Below are 20,582 nucleotides of genomic sequence, written 5' to 3' on the forward strand. Positions count from 1 at the left end.
TTTGATCTTTCCCCTTACTGGTTTTTCACTTGGCACCTACCAGCCTTCTCCTTCCCACCCTCCCCCTACCTTCTTTATAGGGCCCCTGCCCCCTCCCTCTTCAGTCCTGATGAAGGGTCTCGGCCCAAACGTTGACTGTTCGTTTCCATGGATGCTGCCCGACCTGCTGAGTTCCTCTAGTATGTTGTGCATGTTGCTTTGACCCCAGAATCTGCAGAGTACTTTGTGTTTACCACTTGTTACCGGCAGCCAACCAGCCTCGACCCCCTCTTTGCCTCCTGCCAATCAGGCAATCTTCTATTCATACTAGTATCTTTCCTGTAAGACCTGTTAAGCAGTCTAATGTGTGGTATTTTGTCAAAGGCCTTCTGAAAATAAAAGTAAACAACATCTACTTGTTCTCCTTTGTCTATTTTGCCTGTTACGTTCTTAAAGAATTCAAACAGATTTGTCAAGCGTGATTTCCCCTTGACAGCTTTGGCCTACTTTATCATTCACTTCCAAGTACCCCAAAACCTCATCCTTAATAACGAACTCCAACATCTTCCCAAATTCAGTTTAGCCGAATGACAGAGAGTGGGAACTCATTGAAATCTACCAAATATTCCACCAGGAGTTCCGGTTTCATCCCACATCCCAAAGACTTCAGTTAATTGGCGACTTGTAAAGCGTCCCTAACGTGTAGGTAAGGTGTAAAATGTTTATTTTGAAACATAGAAAAAATGTGGAAACATAGAAAACCTACAGCACAATACAGGCCCTTCAGACCACAAAGCTGTGCCAAACACATCCTTATCTTAGAACTACCTACGCTTTACCGATAGCCCTCTATTTTTCTAAACTCCATGTATCCATCCAGGAGTTTCTTAAAAGACCCTGTCATTTCCGCCTCCACCACCGCTGCCGGCAGCCCATTCCATGCACTCTCTGCGTAAAAAATTTACCCCTGACATCTCCTCTGTATCTACTTCTAAGCACCTTGTGGTATGAAGTAAGAACAAAGAGAGGAATAAATATAGGATTATTGCAGGTGGGTGGCTGGTAATCAGTGTGTACGTGACAGGCCAAGGAGCCTGTTTCAATGCGATATGCTTCTGTGACTAAGATTGAAATAAACAGGTTGATAAGACCAATCTAAATGCACGCATCAACTCAGTGGGCCAAACAGCTCCCTCATCCAAATACATTTCAAACTAGACACACCACTAATAGATTCACTCCTATGTTTCTTGAAATAATTTATGTGGTTTTAATATCAGAAAGTTGATGTTCTTTCCTGCATAGTTTCTCCAGCTCAATATTCCACTGTGTTTTTGATGTTCCATCGGTGGGTAGTGCATTTTAAACACTAGAAAGTCTACAAATGTTGGAAATCCAAAGCAACACACACAAAATGCTGGAGAAACTCAGTAAGTCAAGCAACATTTGTTGAAATGAATAAACAGTCAATGTTACCAACCAAGGCCCTTCTACAGGACTGAAAAGGAAAGGGGAAAATGGCAGAATGATAGGATGAAGGAGGGAAAGGATTGTTAGAAGGTGATAGGTGAAGGCAGGTGGGTAGGAAAGATAAAGGGTTGGAGAGAAAGGAATCTGATGGGAGAGGAGAGTGGACCATAAGAGAAAGGGAAGGAGGTGGGGGCACCAGGGGGGAGGTGATAGACAGTGGAGAAGAGGAAAGAAGCTAAAGTGGAAGAAAATTTTTTTAACTGGTAGGAGAAATCAATATTCATGCCATCAGGTTCCAGGCTACCCAGACGGAATACAAGATGTTGCTCCTCCACCCTGAGGGTAGCCTCAACTTGGCACAAGATATATTTACCTGGTGGGGTATTAATCAGTACCATCTCCAGTCCATTTTTCTCCAACGCTGCCTTCAGCTCTGTTGCTTCAGTATTATAAGGCCACGCCACCTCCACTGCCTGGAACCCAGCGTGAGCAGCTGCCTCCACCCGAAGGAGCAGAGTGTCCACCTCCGGAAAAAGCCAGGACAGGTTGGCAGCAAAGTTCAAAGCACATGGCATTATTGTTACAAGCCAAGCAAGAGCAAACCTATGAGGGAAACACTTTGAAATGTGAATCAAGCACATAGAATTGGGGCTTGAATGAGAGATCAGGACTGCTCTGTATGGAACTAATTCCACAGTGATTACATATACTGAAGAGTAAGACTGAATTACTGAGAGTCAGCTTCGTCACACAGTTTGGCTTTAATGGATTATTCCACATCAATTTAAATAAAAAATAAACAGTTACGATGAAGACAAGCCAAATTATTTTTCAGGTGTTCTGCTGAGCAAATTTAATGGACCAAATCAGTGATACTTTTGATATTAAAGAAGTATCCTACAGTTCTTCTGATTTCATTTGAAAATTCAATTATGGGCCAAATTTGTTCTTCAAGATAATCTGATGCTAAGTGAATCAAATAAAGTGTGATCATTTTGAACCACGAACTCCAGTTTAGCATCATTTTAGCTTCCAGTAATTTAAAATGTTATGCCAGACAGTAAACATATATTATCTACATTAGTGCTGTACACTGGGTAATGTTTGCCCTGATTTGATTTCACCTTCAGTGGTAGTGAAAACTCCCACGTTTCCAAAATATCCCAATGATATACCTGAAGTACCTAGAGATGACAAAGCTACTCAGGTTTCCTGTTAAATGTGAAGCTCAAAGAATTAACTGAATATATTTTTAAAAGTGAATTGGATTCAATGGAAATGGAATCTCAGCTGGGTTCAATCTTCGACTAAACTAGTTCATCACCCAGAGTGACACCCAATAACATACTGGTAACCGTATCAGATAATCCAAATAATAGTTCTCAGTCTTGTTAAATGTGCCACAGTCAGTGAATGGTGTTCATGGCCTCCTCTAATGCCAGATGAGTTGGGTAGCCTCCAACCTGATGGCATGAACATCAATTTCTCCAGCTTCCAGTAATCTCTCTCCCCCGTTTCTTCTTCTCTATTTTCCATTCCCTATTCTGCTCCCCTCTTCCCCTTCTGTTCTCCTCACGTATCCATAACTTCACCCTGATGCCCTTCCTTTCCTTTTATCCACAGTCTGTTGTCCTCTCCTATCAGATTTCTTCGTCTTCAGCTGTTTACCTCTTCCACCTATCATTTCCCAACTTCTTACTTCATCCCCCTCCCCTGCCCACACACTTTTTCCCTCACTTGGTTTCACCTATCACCTGCCAGCTTGTACTCCTTCTCCTCTCCCCACCTTCTTTTTCTGGCTTCTGACCCCATCCTTTCCAGTCCTGATGAAAGGCCTCAGCCCGTTAGATCCGCCGTTTAGTCTTCTCCATGGATACTGTCTGATCTGCTGAGTTCCTTCAGAATTTTGTGTTTGTTGCTTTGAATGGTATTCAGTATGATTCCTGGTGCCTATGTTAGTTGGCCCCACAGTCACACTACTGATGAAAGACTGCATCAATGTGTAATTGAGTGAGGTAGGAGGAGGGGAAAGTCAGGGAAAGAGCTAACGAGCATTTATTTTACTTTTTTTTAAATCTATAGATACAGCAAGCTAATAAATCCTTCCAGCACAACAGGCCTGTACTGTCCTATTACACCCTTGTGACCATTTAACCTACTAAATCATATTTCTTTGAGATGTGGAAGGAAACTGGAGCACTCTCAAAAAAATCACACGTTCATAGGGAGAACGAACAAACTTACAGACAATGGCAGGAATTGAACCCTGGTCACTAGTCACAATTCAGTAACCACTGTGCTACCATGCCACCCCGCCATGTACAAAATATGGCTGACATTCAGGAGAAATGGCCAATGTCTTTCCATTCCTAGAATATGAGTTTTCTGGTCAAGCTTGTCAATACTGTGAACAAGGTAATCAGAGAGAGAGACTGAAGCTGGTGATACAAAATTCTTTATTTAACAAAACAAGCAGACCTTATATTCAACACACACTTGGAAGAGTGCCCCTGACCCAACATTACATCACATTTTTATTTGTTAAAGAAGAAAGGTAACAACAGGGCAAGTTATATAGTTACAATGCATTCATAGTGCTTCCTTTGGGTTGCGCTTAATTTTGAAACACCTAACACACCCAATATGAGAGTTAATCACGCTGTCTCTGAGCTGCATTCATGTATATGCAGATTTCTCAGGTGCAATCAACCCACGTCTGCAGCTCCAGGAAGACCATTGTTCCAAGCTTCATTTTATATTCAACCTACAGTTCACATTCAGATCAGAAGACTGGTTGCTATTGAAATTAATATTTCCTTAACCCCAGAATAAGCCCAAACAATGGTATATCATATAGCAGTCACACCACGGGCATGTAGAATGAGAGTGGGAGAAGATGCCCAAGCCTATGGAGAAAAGTGTTTGAGACACAGGAAACATTTGATCAGAGGGACAGGCTTTCCCTGGAGCAAAGGAGGATGAGAACTGACATACTTATGTAAAAATATGAGAGGCCATGAAAGTTTGCCATGATAGGGGTGCCCAAAACTAAAGGAGAGGAACCGTAGAACATTACAGCACAGAAACAGGCCTTTTGGCCCTTCTTGGCTGTGCCGAACCATTTTTCTGCCTAATCCCACCGACCTGCACCTGGATAATATCCCTCCATGCCCCTCTCATCTAAGTACCTGTCCAAGTTTTTCTTAAATGTCAAAAGTGAGCCCGCATTTACAACTTCATCTGTTAGCTCATTCCACACTCCCACCACTCTCTGTGTGAAGAAGCCCCCCCCTAATGTTCCCTTTAAACTTTTCCCCCTTCAACCTTAACCCATGTCCTCTGGTTTTTTTCTCCCCTAGCCTCAGTGGAAAAAGCCTGCTTGCATTCACTCTATCTATACCCATCATAATTTTATACACCTCTATCAAATCGCCCCTCATTCTCCTACGCTCCAAGGAATAAAGTCCTAACCTATTCAACTTTTTTCTGTAATTCAGTTTCTCAAGTCCTGGCAACATCCTTGTAAACCTTTTCCGCACTCTTTCAACCTTATTAATATTCTTCCTGTAATTAGGTGATCAAAACTGCACACAATACTCCAAATTTGACCTCACCAATGCCTTATACAACTTCACCATAGCATTCCAACTCTTATACTCAATACTTTGATTTATAAAGCCCAATGTACCAAAAGCTCTCTTTACGACCCTATCTACCTGTGATGCCACTTTTAGGGAATTATGTATCTGTATTCCCAGATCCCTCTGTTCTACTGCATTCCTCAGTGTCCTACCATTTACCTTGTGTGTTCTACCTTGGTTTGTCCTTCCAAAGTGCAATACCTCACACTTGTCAGTATTAAACACCATCTGCCATTTTTCCAGCTGGTCCAAATCGCTCTGCAAGCTTTGAAAACCTTCCTCACTGTCCACTACACCTCCAACTTTTGTATCATCAGCAAATTTGCTGATCCAATTTACCACATTATCATCCAGATCATTGATATAGATGACAAATCACAGTGGACCCAGCTCTGATTCCTGTGGCTCACTAGTCACAGGCCTCCACTCAGAGAAGCAATTCTCCACTACCACTCTCTGACTTCTCCCATTGAGTCAATGTCTAATCTAATTCACTACCTCTCCATGTATACCTAGCGACTGAATCTTCATGACTAACCTCCCATGTGGGACCTTATCAAAGGCTTTACTGAAGTCCATGTAGACAACATCCACTGCCTTCCCTTCATCTATTTTCCTAGTAACCTCTTCGAAAAACTCAAATGTTCAGGGTAGGTGAGGTCTTTGATTATGCTGGCTGCATTACCTCTACCACCATAAACCAATTCCAATACGAAATAGGTTTAAGGTGAGAGGGGGTGAAGTTTAAAAGGAATCTGGGAGGAGAAAAGTGGCAATGGCATGAAAAGTAACAACATTTAAGAGGCACCTAGACAGGTACTTGAATGAGCAGGGCAAGGAGGGATATGGAAATAATGCAGGAAAAAGGGATTGGTATAGGTAGGCATGAATGTCAGCGTAGATGTAGTGAGTTTATTTAATGCTATATTCCTCTATGGCATGTGTGCTAACCAAAAGTAAAGTCCTTATTCAGAAAGACAGAGAACACAACCAGGAAGAAACTGGGGTATGACCAATTGTGAACCAATTGGGCATCAACATCCAGTGGTGGGAGGGGAGCCTAAACTTGTCTGCAATTAAGCTCACTTATACTTACTCTGGACAGGCTGCTAGAGTCCATCAGGCCTTGAGATACAACTCACCCTTCTGACCTCCCTCAGGGTCAGTACCATTCACCCTAACAAATCAAGTCACAGAATGGGCATTCGTGAACATAGTCCAGCCAGGACAACGTTCCAACCATTCCTGGCTCACCAGCCAGATTTCCAAAGTAACAAATCTAATAAACAATTTAAACTACTGGTGGCAGGAGTGCATTAAGCCACTGTCACTGTGGATGAATCCCGATAGATGCAGCCTCCCCTGAAGGCCCCAGGAGTGTCCAACAGGCGATGCAGCTCAACTTCAGGCCAAACCCTTTAAAGGCATTCTCGAGAAGCCACAGTATTCCCTGTGCAATTAGCACAGTGTCAGCGATCACCGACTGACATACAAAGGAGTTTCTATGTTCTCCTTGTAACCACGTGGGTTTTCCCCTGATGCTTTGGTTTTCTTCCACGTCCCAAAGATGTATGGTTAGGGTTAGCTGAGCACAACATATGTTAGCACCAGAAGTGTGGCAACATTTTCGGCCTGCCTCCTGCACAATCTTCAGATTGTCGGTCATTGATACAAATAACGCATTTCACTGTACGTTTCGATGTTTTGATGTAGATGTGAGAAATGAAACTAATCTTTAATCGCCTATGTAAATGTAGCGGATGTTCAGGCCGGCATCTCATGTACGGCAGCTATCATTCATCTCAGTCACCTCTGCTGGAGGAACTCAGCACGTCATGTAGCATCTATGGAGGGAATAAACAATTGACATTTTGCCCCTGTCCTTTTCCATCCCTGATGAAGGGTCTCAGTCAGAAACATCAGCTGTTTATCTCCTTCCATAGACGTGGCCTGCCAAACTGCTACAACAGCTCTTCACTCCTCGCTTCCTCACAGCTGGAGATTCCCAGAATAACATGGAAAACATTTCCAGGTCATTCACAGCGCACCCTTGCGAGAATGTAACATCCTCACCAATTTAGTCCCCAGCTTATGCCCTTTCCAGGTGGATGAAGAATATTGAGGAAGCACAATGTGCCCCTCTGCCAGGAGCACGGAGGGCAGCCTGAAAGGCAGATTAAGTGCAGCACTTCCGAAGTTGCCCCTTGCACTTATGGGCCCACCTGTAGCAGTATCTGTGGGCCCCACATTGGCCTCAGCACCTCTAATGAGACCATTAAAGGACAGAAGGAGCACACACCACCTACCCAACCACCCACCTCATTAAGGATCAATGCTTTGGTGGCCAACACTACAATCCCCACAACAGTCTCATCGGCCTCTTCTGAACCAGCAGGATTGCATTGGATTGGACCATTCAGATGCCAAATGTCCGATTCACAAGAGATTCTGCAGATGCTGACAACACACACACACAAAATGCTGGAGGGGTATAAACAATCCACATGATGCAGGTCATCTTTAACCCAAGGGACTGCCAAAGAAGGCAGCAGCAAAATGTTGTCCGTTGAGTAGGATTTACAAGGACTTTGGATTTGTGTCCTTTTTTATCGCAAAGGTTAACACGTAATGAGATTCTTCTCTGTGGAGCTGTATATTGATCTGGACTAGGCTCCATTTCACCTAATATATGCCAGCAAAACACGCTCAACAAACATTATCCTCTACCACACCAAAGCTCCTGCCAGTGTGCATGAGAGAAAACTGCAGCAAATTGCCCAGAACTGACAACATATAGGTATAATTACCTATTATTCTTGTAGAAAGGATGACAGAAGAAACACAGCACAACTATCTCGACACTGACACAGAGAGAGTGGGAGATAATGAATTCTACAATTGTTAACTTTTATGGTTAATTATTAAATGTTATTCCATCAATGAAGATTAAAATTCCAGAGTTCTGGAACTTGGCAGTTGATATATTATTGATATTTTTGTTCACTCTCTTGCATATAAATTGACTTAAATGAATCAACCCCACACTGGTTTTAAATTAAGTCATTCTAGCAGAAGACCTTGGGGCCAAACATCTTCTTACATTAAACAGAACCTGCTAGGGTTGCCATGACAACAAAGCACTTAGAAAAAAGCTCAAAAAGAATTGGGAGGGGTGCAAAGAAAACGTCAATGATAACTGCTGAAGATGATTTTTTTAAACAAATAGACAAAAAAGACAGGACTTAAAGAATTGACGAGTAGAAGGCATCATTTTACATTTGTCAATCTGACCCTGAGATTTCTGTTGAAGTGCAATTGTGAGACAAAATTGAAATCAAAGTTGCTGGCAAGGTTTGGGGTCTATTCTGAACCTATTAACTGAAGGTGGCATTGAACAATGATTAAAGTGCACAAAGTCAGGATGTTTGCAAAGTAATTTTAGGGATGGAACAGCCATTTACAAAACCTTTTCAAGGACTGAGGCAAGAACGTTTTCGCAATGTGGAGGTCTGGAGAAGGGATCTGTGGAGGATTCATGTTCTGCTGAGTTTCCTACCTATCCATTTACAATCGAACTGAACAAAAAGCCTTTGGGTATCACAAATGGACAAAGTGGTGGAGATACCTGGCACGCTGGCCTTCAAGCTCAAGAGTTGGGATATTCTGTTGCAGTTGTACAAGACTTTGGTGAGACTGCACCTACAGTATTGTACAAAGTTTCAGTAACAGGAAATATGTCATTAACCTGGAATGAGTACAAAGTAGATTCATGAGAATGTTGTCAGGACACATGGGCCTGAGTTATAAGAAGAGCTTAGCAGGCTTGGACTTTATTCCTTGGAGCATAGAGGATGGACATGTATAAAATCACAAAGGCGCAAGCCCTTTTAGCCCCAAGGCATACCAGAGGGCATTGGTTTAAGGAGAGAAGGGAGAGATTTAAGAGAGCTGTGGGACAATGTCAGCATGCAGAGGGTTGTCCGTAAATGGAACACACTAGCCAGAGGAAGTAAAGACACGTACAAAAACAACAATTAAAAGACACTTGGATAGGCAAGTGGATAAGAAAAGTGTAGAGCAGGGGTTCCCAAACTTTTGTTTTGCCATGGACCCCGACAATTAACAGAGGGGTTCGTGGATATCAGGTTGGGAACTCCTGCTTTAGAGGGATATGGGCCAATTATGGGATTAGTTTAGATGGTCATTTTGGTTGGCATGAGTTGGGCCAAAGACCTATTGTGTGCTGAATGTCTCTGAACAGCTACCATACTTCACTGCATCCTGATGTCAGCGCAAGAGGCAAGTCTGGTGACATCCCATCAAGGATTCCCACCCACTCAATCGATCATGTGGGGTCCACAAGCCATGATATAAAGGGAGACAATCTTACAACCTTCAGCTGCCACAAAATGATTTGTTCCCCTGTTAGTCACAACGGATTGCCCCCAGTGGAACAGAAAACGCTGCTATTTCTACCTACCTCCCTGTTGGAGATCAGCCAATTGGAATAATAAGTAGCACACACTTTTTTCCTCTACGAATTTAAGTAATGAAAATTTGCATTTCATACTTAATGTAGTCAAATATTCTAAGCCACTTCACAGCAGGGTCATCGGCAAAAAAACCAAAATACATTGAGTCACATTAAGGGATATTAGGCCAGGCATTGATATACATAGTATGTTATTTACATGATGATAAAAGTTGTATACCATGCAATAACCTTATTCTGATTAACCTGATGCCAGTTCAAGGCCACAAGGCACAACAAAAAATTCAATCCATCAGATTTTGCCTGGGAACTTTGTAGTTTGGTTTATTTCCTCTCAGTTTAAACCTGCACACAGTACTTCAAAACTGCTATACTTGTAAAAGGGTGCAATTTCTTAAGTGCAACTTCTACAGACATCACTTCACTGGAAAAGCTTATCCGACCACATCCAAGTGAAGCATGCTGAGATATTCACAGCATGAGCAAGGGTAGTATATACAGTGGTGTGCAAAAGTTTGGGCACCCCGGTCAAAATTTCTCTTACTGTGAATAGTTAAGTGAGTAGAAGATGAACTGATCTCCAAAAGTCATAAAGTTAAAGACGAAACATTCTTTTCAACATTTTAAGCAAGATTAGTGTATTATTTTTGTTTTGTACAATTTTAGAGTGAAAAAAAAGGAAAGGAGCATCATGCAGAAGTTTGGGCACCCCAGGAGATTTGAGGTCTCAGATAACTTTCACCAAGGTCTCAGACCTTAATTAGCTAATTAGCTTGTTAGGGATATGGCTTGTTCACAGTCATCATTAGGAAAGGCCAGGTGATGAAATTTCAAAGTCTTATAAATACCCTGACCCCTCAAACCTTGTCCCAACAATCAGCAGCCATGGGCTCCTCTAAGCAGCTACCTAGCACTCTGAAAATTAAAATAAGTGATGCCCACAAAGCAGAAGAAGGCTATAAGAAGATAGCATTTTCAGGTAGCCATTTCCTCAGTTTGTAATGTAATTAAGAAATGGCAGTTAACAGCAACGGTGGAGGTCAAGTTGAGGTCTGGAAGACCAAGAAAACTTTCTGAGAGAACTGCTCGTACGATTGCTAGAAAGGCAAATCAAAACCCCCGTTTGACTGCAAAAGACCTTCAGGAAGATTTAGCAGACTCTGGAGTGGTGGTGCACTGTTCTACTGTGCAGTGACACCTGCACAAATATGACCTTCATGGAAGAGTCATCAGAAGAAAACCTTTCCTACATCCTCACCACAAAATTCAGTGTCATAAGTTTGCAAAGGAACATCTAAACAGGCCTGATGCATTTTTGAAACAAGTCCTACGGACTGATGAAGTTAAAATAGAACTTTTTGGCCGCAATGAGCAAAGGTATGTTTGGAGAAAAAAGGGTGAGGAATTTCCTGAAAAGAACACCTCTCCAACTGTTAAATATGGGAGTGGATCGATCATGATTTGGGCTTGTGTTGCAGCCAGTGGCATGGCGAACATTTCACTGGTAGAGGGAAGAATGAATTCAATCAAATACCAGCAAATTCTGGAAGCAAACATCTGTTTGAAAGAAGGATGGGTTCTACACAGGAGAATGATCCTCAACATACCTCAAAATCCACAATGGACTAACTCAAGAGGCACAAGCTGAAGGTTTTGCCATGCCCTCACAGTCCCCCAACTTAAACATCATTGAAAATCTGTAGATAAACCTCAAAAGAGCAGTGCATGCAAGACGGCCCAAGAATCTCACAGAACTAGAAGGCTTTTGTAAGGAAGAATGGGCGAAAATCCCCAAACAAGAATTGAAAGACTCTTAGCTGGCTACAAAAAGAGTTTACAAGCTGTGTTACTAAAGCGGGTGTTACTAAGTACTGACCATGCAGGGTGCCCAAACTTTTGCTTCAGGCCCTTTTCTATTTTCATTATTTTGAAACTAAAACATAGAAATAAAAAAGTAATCTTGCTTAACGTATTAAAGAAACGTGTCATCTTTAACCTTACGTCTTTTGGAAATCAGGTCATCTTTTACTCGCTTAGCTATTCACAGTAACAGAAATTTTGGCCAGGGGTGCCCAAACTTTTGCATGCCACTGTAAATGCATATTATTGTTGTTGGTTGTTCACATGTACATAACACTAGATCATAAACGTACAGAAATTTCTCAGCAGCACCAAATTTTTTTCCCAAATTTATTATTCTGGAAAAGAGCCTGACACATTACAGGTACCTCTCAATGGCCAAATCAGATGGGGGGGCTTTCCTTTGTTTCCTGATTCCTAGAGCATTCCTTAAGATACTGCAGTAGAATTAGGCCATTCAGTCCATCAAATCTGTTTTGCCAATCAATCATGACTGAGTTTTTTTCCTAAACTCCATCTTCCCAACTTTTCTCTGTAATTCTTAACCCCTTACCAGTCAAGAGGCTATCACTCTCTGCTATAAGCACACCCAATAACTGAACCTCCACAGCTCTTCATGACAACAAATTCCACAGATTCACCACCCTCTTTGCTGTAGAAATCCGTCATGTCAGTTCTAAAGAGGTGTTGCTTTACTGACACAGTGCCCTTGAATCCTAGACTCTGCACACAACCTTTCCACGCCCATTCTATCCATGCCATTGAATATCTGGGAGTTTTCAATGAGATTTCTCCCTCATCCTTCTGAATGCCATCTTGTACAGGCTGAGAAACATCAAAAGTTCCTCATACATTAAGCTTTTTATTCTCAGCATCATTCCTTTGAACAATCATTTCAATCTATCTCAATGTAGCTACTGCATATCCTACATTAGATTCTCCTTCTTCACTTACATTAACAGCTTTTCCTTGCTCACATAAGCATGTGGCATGATAGCACAGTGGTTTGCACAAAGCTTTACAGTACAGATGACCCAGGTTCAATTCCTGCTGCTGCCTGTAAGGAGTTTGTACATTCTCACCAGCACAAGTTTCCTCTGTAAGCTCTGGTTTCCAACAACAAAATTATGCATCTTATGCCTCTAATATCATAAAATACATCAGAGTGCTTCATGCGGATATTGTCAGATAAGCTCTTCCACAGAACCACATATGACAGACAAGGTGGGTGTGGAAGCTAAAGGAAGAGACAACCAAAATTGATAAATTTTGCCTCTCAATATTGGCCACCATCTTTTCCCTATCCAACATATAAATAGCTCTGACTTCATTAGTCTGTTTGACTGGTCACTTAAATGCAGTGACAAACAATCTCTGTATTTTCACTGTATGTCTGGTCCATTGCTAGACAGGGTTTTTTTTTTGCCCCTGGAGAATCTCGACTGTCTCTTTATAGCTCAATCATTTGTCCACATACTTCAGCGAGGAAAACTTGAAGATTGTCTGCACCCTTATTTTGCCGTCTGCGAGCAATTTCAACCGGTCAAACATAACAGCCAGCAAGTTTCATTCATTTGACGGTGGTTAACTGCTGATTCACCCAATTCTCTCATGCCACTACACCCTGTTCTCTGGAATTCTTTCTCTACTACTCCATACACTATTCTCTGCCTCCAAAAGCCTATCGAAAATCAGCTTCCTTTACGAGGCCTTTGAAACTTCCCCTACCCTTCCTGTCCCATGCACGCCCATTTCCAAAAGTACAAAACCTTTCTTCTTATTTTGTCAATTCTGTCAAACTCAAAAAGATAAAAATAATTACAGGAATAGATTTGATTTTCTGCCTTGCTTTCTGAAAAAATCTGTCCCTTTTACTCTTCACTGTATTAACAGGGAGTGTCTGTGCTTATAAAGTAAATGTGAGATTCTTTAGATATTTTCAACCAAAACTACTGTCAGTTAGTAAATTCCAAAACATTAACAATATGTCTGCAAATAAACTACAGATCCTTAAATTCTTTTCTGTCAAATCTCCTTAACTGCATTCAAGAGTAGGCCCCGGAATGCCAGCACTAAATTTAATGATCCTCCCTATCATAGCGTCCTGCCAGCCGGGTAACAAGCAAGCAGGGCTGAAGAAAAACGGGAGGCCTACTCCTACTTCATTCCATTAATATGCAGAACACGCACTTAACCCACGCATATCATTTTAAAATACAGCTCCTATAAAACAAAAACAAAACATTACAGGGAAAAATCTTTTAAAAAAAAACTTTTCTGAAAGCGTACTAATATTCATTTCACCGACTGTGTTACTCATTTACCTTCAGCACTGACAGCTCACATTGACTCGGCACAATTATGTGCTCCACAGCACCGCTCGGTGGCCTGCACTGATCCCGTTTCCCTGTCAGTCGATTTGACAGCAAGGATTTCAGGTCACAAGTAAAACAACCTGGTTAAAAGTTGCACTCTGTAACCATGATTTAACTTCTTAATGCTTTCAGCTCACATTCATGTTTCTGTCGTTTACTTTATGGAATAAGGTCGAATTGGAAGTCTGGAATTAGAGAGCGGTGCACTGTGGGCATGTTCTGTTTAAGCCAGAATATTTGTGACATTTGCAGGCTGCCCACAGCACACCCTCAGTTATGTTGGTTGTTAAAAAGGGGCATTTTGCTGTATGTTTTGATGTCCATGTGGTAAATGAATTTGAATCTTGAATTTTAAGTAGAAATCTGTAGACCTGCCATTCATTCTGTGAAAAATCAAGTCAAGTCAAGTCACTTTTATTGTCATTTCGACCATAACTGCTGGTACAGTACATAGTATAAATGAGACAACGTTTTTCAGGACCATGGTGTTACATGACACAGTACAAAAACTAGACTGAACGCCCTTTGTGGGCAGAATTCACCCAGACTGTTAAGGGTTAAATTCACTGTGTATGTTGCATGCTGCATTTTATTGGACATTATTACATTTTGGGGGCAAGGTTTTCCTGATATATATACGATATCGCCATTTGTTGGTGGGCTCAATAAAGTGTACGTTAGAAGTATTTACACTCATGTCAATTTTTGTCAACGCTCTGACATTGGTGACCACGACGTTTCTCTGGACGATTCTGGAGCAATTTCGCTTGTTTTACATGACCGCAAACGCTGTTGCTCTCAAGCTGCCTGAATTCTGGCAGGAACATGCCACCATTTAGTTTGTTCAGGCAGAGGCCTAGTTCACAGTGTGGGGAAGACAACACAAAATATTATTACATTGTCGCTGCAGTAGACAGCTCTACGGCGATCAGGGTGGTGAGCGTCCTACAGCACCCCCGGAAGTTGGCAGATAAGAGACTCTTAAGCAACTCCTTCTAGAAACTTCTGAACTTTTCGAGTCTGAACACACCCATCAGCACCTCTCATTGCCGGTTTAGGTGACTCCAGTCCGTTGGAGTTAATGGACCACACATTGTTCCTCCTTGGCAGATATCAACCACGTTTCATCCTCAGAGAACTTTTCCTGCAACAACTGCCAGGCGAGGTGCAGTCACTCTGTCTGGCTCTCCCCTCAAAAATCTCCAGACTCTAGTGCGAGGTTTTTCCCATAACCAGAGGGCCTGTGTGACCATGCAGCTGGATGACTTCGCTGCCTTGCCGCCACTTCAAAATAAGACAATCGCCGAGGCTCAACGACAGTCCCCTACTTACGCTGTGTTTCTACCATGCGTGTTTCGGGCCGAGAGCTAAGAAGTGCCATCTACCTTGTGGGGTCAAGGAGCCGGGAAACTGAACAGCGAGTACCCATTAGCTGCTATGTGCGTTGGCAAGTCAGGCAGTTTGCTCATTACAGACTCTGTTTCCAAGTGCCATTTCTTCTGTGACGCGGGTGCTCAGGTGAGCATCCTGCCCACATCTAAATTGAACACACAAACTCAGGAATTTAGACATCTCTCAAGACCGTGAACGGCAGCGCCATCCGGACTTTTGGTAAGTGTAAGGTGGCGTTGTGCTTTGGCAGGCAGAAAGTTCCGCTCGAATTTTGTGTTGGCGGCAGTGTCTGCACGCCTGCTGGGGACCGACTTCCTCTATGCCAGTAGCCTTCTTAATGATGTCCAGAACTGTTGCTTTGTCAACGCAGAGACTTTCTACTCCCTCTCTGGCACTTCAAAGAAGTCCAGCACCCTTTACGCCTCAGACGACTTCCTCCGCCTCCACGCTGAGTTCCCGGACCTGACTGAGCCCACCTTCTCCTCCTCCACTGCTAAACATGGAGTGGAGCACCACATCCTCACATTGAAGCTGCCAGATAAAGTGGTAAATGCAGGCCCACTTTTAACATTTAAGAAAAACTTGGACAGGTACATGGATGTGAAGTGTATGGAGGGAAATGGGCCAGGTGTGGGTCAGTGGGACTAGGCAGAAAAATGGTTTGGCACAGTCAAGAAGGCCCAAAAGGCCTGTTTCTGTGCTGTAATGTTCTATGGTTCTATGGTTCTATTGGCCTGCCCATTCAGGCCTGAACCAGACGCCTTGACCTGGAGAAGCTATAGCTGTCACCAGGGCTGAGTTTGATGCCATGGAGCACCTGGGCATTGTCAGGCAGTTCAGCAGTCCATGGGCTTCCCCTCTCCACATTGTGCAAATACCAGGCGTGGCGTCTGGCATCCATGTGGTGCTTACTGCAGCCTCAACGATGCCACGACCCCTGACCGATAACCAATTTCTCTGCCCGCCTGGCAGGGAAAATTATTTTCTCGAAGGTGAACCTCGTTCACTGTTATCACCAGGTCCCTGTCCATCAAAGTGAGGTTCCTAAACCTGCTGTTATTACACCATTTGGTTTGTTTGAGTTCCTTCGAATGCTATTCAGGCTGAAGAACACGGCCCAGACTTTTCAACGCCTCATAGACTGTGTTTTCAGGGATTTGCTGTTCCTGTTTGTTTACCTAACTGACATTTTGGTAGCTTTCTCTTCTAGGGATGAACATCTCTTACACTTGAGAACCCTTTTTGAATGCCTTAGTCAGCATGGTCTTATCGTCAACCAGGCCAAGTGCCAGTTTGGTCGATTTCCTTGGACACCACGTCAATGCAGCAGGAACAGTTCCCCTGCCGGCTAAAGGTGAAGCCATTAAGTGCTTCCCTTGACCAGTCACTGTTAAGGCCCTGCAGAAGTTTTTGGGCATGGTGAACTTTTATCACCGTTTTGTCCGCAAAGCGGCTCAGCTCGTGTACCCCCACTACGAGGCCTGTAAGGGCAAATCAGCCGAGCATTTCATGGACTGGACGAAGGAAAAGTCCAAGGCATTCTCGGACACCAAGCAGGCATTGTCTGATGCAACACCACTGGCGCACCGACTCCCAGACGTGCCAGTCGCTCTCACTATGGACGTGTTGCGTTGTGTGGTTGGCATGGCGCATGAGCAGATGGTCAACAGCGTTTGGCAGCCTCTCGCCTCTCTTAGCTGTCAGCTTCACCCCTTCGAGCGCAAATACAGCACATTTGACTGTGAGCTTCTCAACTGTATTTGGCAGGGCGGCATTTTCATTTTCTCCCAGAGGGCCGTCCATTTACGGCTTCTGTGGATCATAAGGCCCTAACATTTGCCATGGCTGAGGTCTCTGAAGCCTTGGCTTGCTTGACGGCAGTGCGATCTTTCTTTTATTTCAGAGTTCACCACGGACATCCAGCACGTTGTGGGGAAGCGTAACCACATGGCTGACTGCCTTTCCTGGTGCTGTTCATTTGGACCCGGACTAAGTTTATATGGTGGCAGATGGGCTTTCAGATCCGAGCGAGCAGGTGCTGTGTTTGGCAGACACAGGGTTGAAATTGGTGGACATTGCTTTTGGTGACAATGGTGTTTCACTCCTGTGTGATGTCTCAATGGGGCGACCCAGGCCGGTTGTGTCAGTGAGCTGGCAGTGGTGCGTTTTTGATGCGGTCCACGGGCTTTCTCACCCGGGCCGGAGGGCCTCACAGATAAAAATGTTTGCATTGCATGGGCTTAAGAAGGCCATCAGGGACTGGGCTAGTGCTCGTTTGGTGTGTCAATGTGTAAAGCTGCATCGACGCGCCAAGGCTTCTGTGGTTCCCTTTGTGGTTTTTTGACTGAGTGAATGTGGGTTTGGCTGGCCTGTTGCCCCTGTCCTGTGGGTTTACTCACTATCATTGATAGGACCACATGTTGGCTGGATGCAGTGCTGCTGTCGTTCATTTCAGCCGTGGAGGTTGCGCGATCATTCGTAGGCTTGTGGTTTGCTCGGTTCAGCGTCTCATTGGATAGCTCTTCAGAATGAGGGATGCAGTTTATGTCCGAGCTTTGGTGTGCATTTGCCCGTGATCTGGGTTCAAACTGTACCGAGCTATGGCTTATCACCCTCACGCCAATGGTCTGTGTGAGTAGTTCCACCATTCAATGAAAGCCACTCTCCATGCATGCCTCTGTGATGGTTGTTGGGTTGACAGACTGCCATGGGTCTCATTGGGGTTGAGGGCAGCCCCTAAGGTGGAGCTGTAGTCCTCTTCTGCAGAGCTCGTTTTCGGGCAGCCCCTGCAGGGTGCTGAGAGAGTTTCTCCCAGCACCCACAGTCTCGTGGTCTGCTTCACAGCAGCCGTTGGCTTTTATGGACAGCGCCAAAACCTTTGCTCCGGTGCCCACGATGCGGCATGGCCTACCGTGGTCACACCTGTTGTTGAGTCTGTGGGAGGCAAAATACGTATTTCTGCACCATGATGGACATTGGGGTCCCCTGCGGCCGCTTTGAGACAGCCTGTTCCACGTGTTGGAAGCGGGGTAAGTTTTTCACACTGGACTTCGGCAGTATCCTGGACAGTGTTTCTGTGGATCGTCTCAAGTCTGCCCATTTTGACCTGGACTCTCCAGTGGAAGTAGCACAGCCCCTGCGGAGGGGCCACCTCCAGACCTTCTGACATTGACTGTTCTTCCTCCCCGGCACCTGCCTGTGAAGGCACAAGTAGGTTCAGCTGAGTTTTGTGGGCCCCTGCTCATATGACTTTGCCTGCTAGGGTGAATTCTGGGGGAAGGGGGGGCGTCTGTAGGGACTCCATAATTTCATAAGGCAGAATTCACCCAGGTGGTTAAGGGTTAAGTCCGTCGTGTATGCTCCGTGTTACGTTGTATGTTATTATGTTTTGGGGTGTTTTTTTCTGATGTATATACAATGTCGCCATTTGTTTGCTTTAGAATAAGGTGTACATTAGAAGTAATTACACTCAATTTTTGTCAAAATAATGTCAATTTTTCTCGACACTCCTACACCTTATGGATTTATGTCATTTAGAAACAGAAACATAGAACATAGGCGCAGGAGTAGGCCATTCGGCCCTTCGAGCCTGCACCGCCATTCAGTATGATCATGGCTGACCATCCAACTCAGAACCCTGTACCTGCTTTCTCTCCATACCCCCTGATCCCTTTAGCTACAAGGGCCATATCTAACTTCATCTTAAATATAGCCAATGAACCGGCCTCAACTGTTTCCTGTGGCAGAGAATTCCACAGATTCACCACTCTCTGTGTGAAGAAGTTTTTCCTCATCTCGGTCCTAAAAGGCTTCCGCTTTATCCTTAAACTGTGACCCCTTGTTCTGGACTTCCCCAACATCGGAAACAATCTTCCTACATCTTCCTGCATCTTTGTAGAGTTTGCTTTTGATTTCTAATTTACTGCATTTTTTTCTGTTCAGCTTGTTCTGCTTTCTCAAGAGGATTTTTTTTTTGTAAATAGGATATGGTCATTACTGGCAAGCTGACTGCCCATCCCAAATTGCCCAAGAAAAGCTGGAGAGAACCTACCCTCTTGAATGGTTGGTTTCCATGTGGTGCAGCTATTTAGAAGTGCTTTTAAGATGGGGGATTTGGGAATTTGACCCAATGATTATAAAAATACATTGGCATAGTTCCTATTCTGAGACTGACTGGGAAGATATCACTGAAATTGGATGAGACAGTGGTATTAGAGAGGAGTTGGCCACAATAAATTGGAATGAGCTGTTTGGCAGGGATGACAGCAGAGCAGCAATGGTGTGAGTTTCTGGGGAAAATGAGGGTGGTGCAGGACATATGTATTCTAAAAATGAAGAAATACTCAACTGGCAAAATAGTACAACCATGGCTGACAAGGGAAGTCAAAGCTAATGCAAAAACAGAGACGGCATACAACAAAGCAAAAATTAGTTGGGAAGTTGAGGATTGGGAAGCTTTTAAAAACCTACAGAGAGCAAGCAAAGGAATCATTAGAAGGAAATATGAGAACAAGCTAGCAAACAATATCAAAGTGGATAGCATAAGCTTTATCAAGTATGTAAAAAAAAGAGAGATGAGAATGGACCGCTAGAAAATAAGGCCTAGAAATAATATTGAGGGACATGGGGAATGACAGATGAACTAAATGAGTATTTTGCATCAGCCTTCACTGTGGAAGATGCTAGCAGTGTGCCAGATGTTGTAGTGTGTGAAGAAAGAGGTGAATGCAGTTACTACTACAAAGGAGAAGGTGCTCAAAAAGCTGAAAGACCTAAGGGTACATCAGTCACCCGGACTAGATGAACTACACCCCAGGGTTCTGAAGGAGGTAGCAGTAGAAATTGTGGCAGCATTAGTAATGATCTTTCAAGTATCATTGGACTCTGGCATGGTGCCAGAGGACTGGAAAATTGCAAGTGTCACTCCACTCTAGCAGCAGAAAGGAAATTATAGACCATTTAGCCTGACCTCAGTGGTTGCGAAGATGTTGGAGTCAATTGTTAAGGATGAGGTGATGGAGTACTTGGTGACACAGGACAAGATGGGATAAAGTCAGCATGGTTTCCTTAAGGGAAAATCTTGCCTGACGAATCTGTTGGAATTCTTTGAGGAGATAACACATAGGATAGATAAAGGGGATGTAGTGGATGTTGTATATTCGGATTTTCAGGAAGCCTTTGACAAGATGCCACACATGAGGCTGCTTACCAAGTTAAGAGTGCATGGTATTATGGGAAACTTATAGGTATGGTTAGAGCATTGGCTGATTGGTAGGAGGCAGAGAGTGGGAATAAAAGGATCATTTTCTGTTTGGCTGCCAGTGACTAGTGTTGTTCCACAGGGATCAGTGTTGGGACCATATGCTGTATATC

The 20,582-nt window shown here is 43.6% G+C and overlaps 1 protein-coding gene across 5 annotated transcripts in view; it reads right to left on the minus strand.

The window, feature by feature from the left end:
* Positions 1 to 13,908, minus strand: part of hyi (hydroxypyruvate isomerase) — a 30,032-nt gene extending 16,124 nt beyond the window's left edge. Inside the window, exons 1-2 of one of the 5 annotated variants that reach the window (XM_059984019.1) lie at positions 13,767 to 13,908; positions 1,823 to 2,052 (exon numbers count right to left, since the gene is read on the minus strand). In XM_059984019.1, the coding sequence (XP_059840002.1) occupies positions 1,823 to 2,024 (202 nt within the window). In that variant the 5' untranslated portion in view covers positions 2,025 to 2,052; positions 13,767 to 13,908. Of the gene's footprint in view, positions 1 to 1,822; positions 7,872 to 7,897; positions 7,974 to 13,766 lie in introns of those variants that run through there. The other 4 variants (XM_059984020.1, XR_009514711.1, XM_059984021.1 and 1 more) reach the window with 4 other exon arrangements.
* Between the last annotated feature and the right edge of the window lie 6,674 nt (positions 13,909 to 20,582).

The sequence above is a fragment of the Hypanus sabinus genome, chromosome 11 (assembly GCF_030144855.1).
Source record: "Hypanus sabinus isolate sHypSab1 chromosome 11, sHypSab1.hap1, whole genome shotgun sequence".
In the NCBI taxonomy this organism is placed as follows: Eukaryota; Metazoa; Chordata; class Chondrichthyes; order Myliobatiformes; family Dasyatidae; genus Hypanus; species Hypanus sabinus.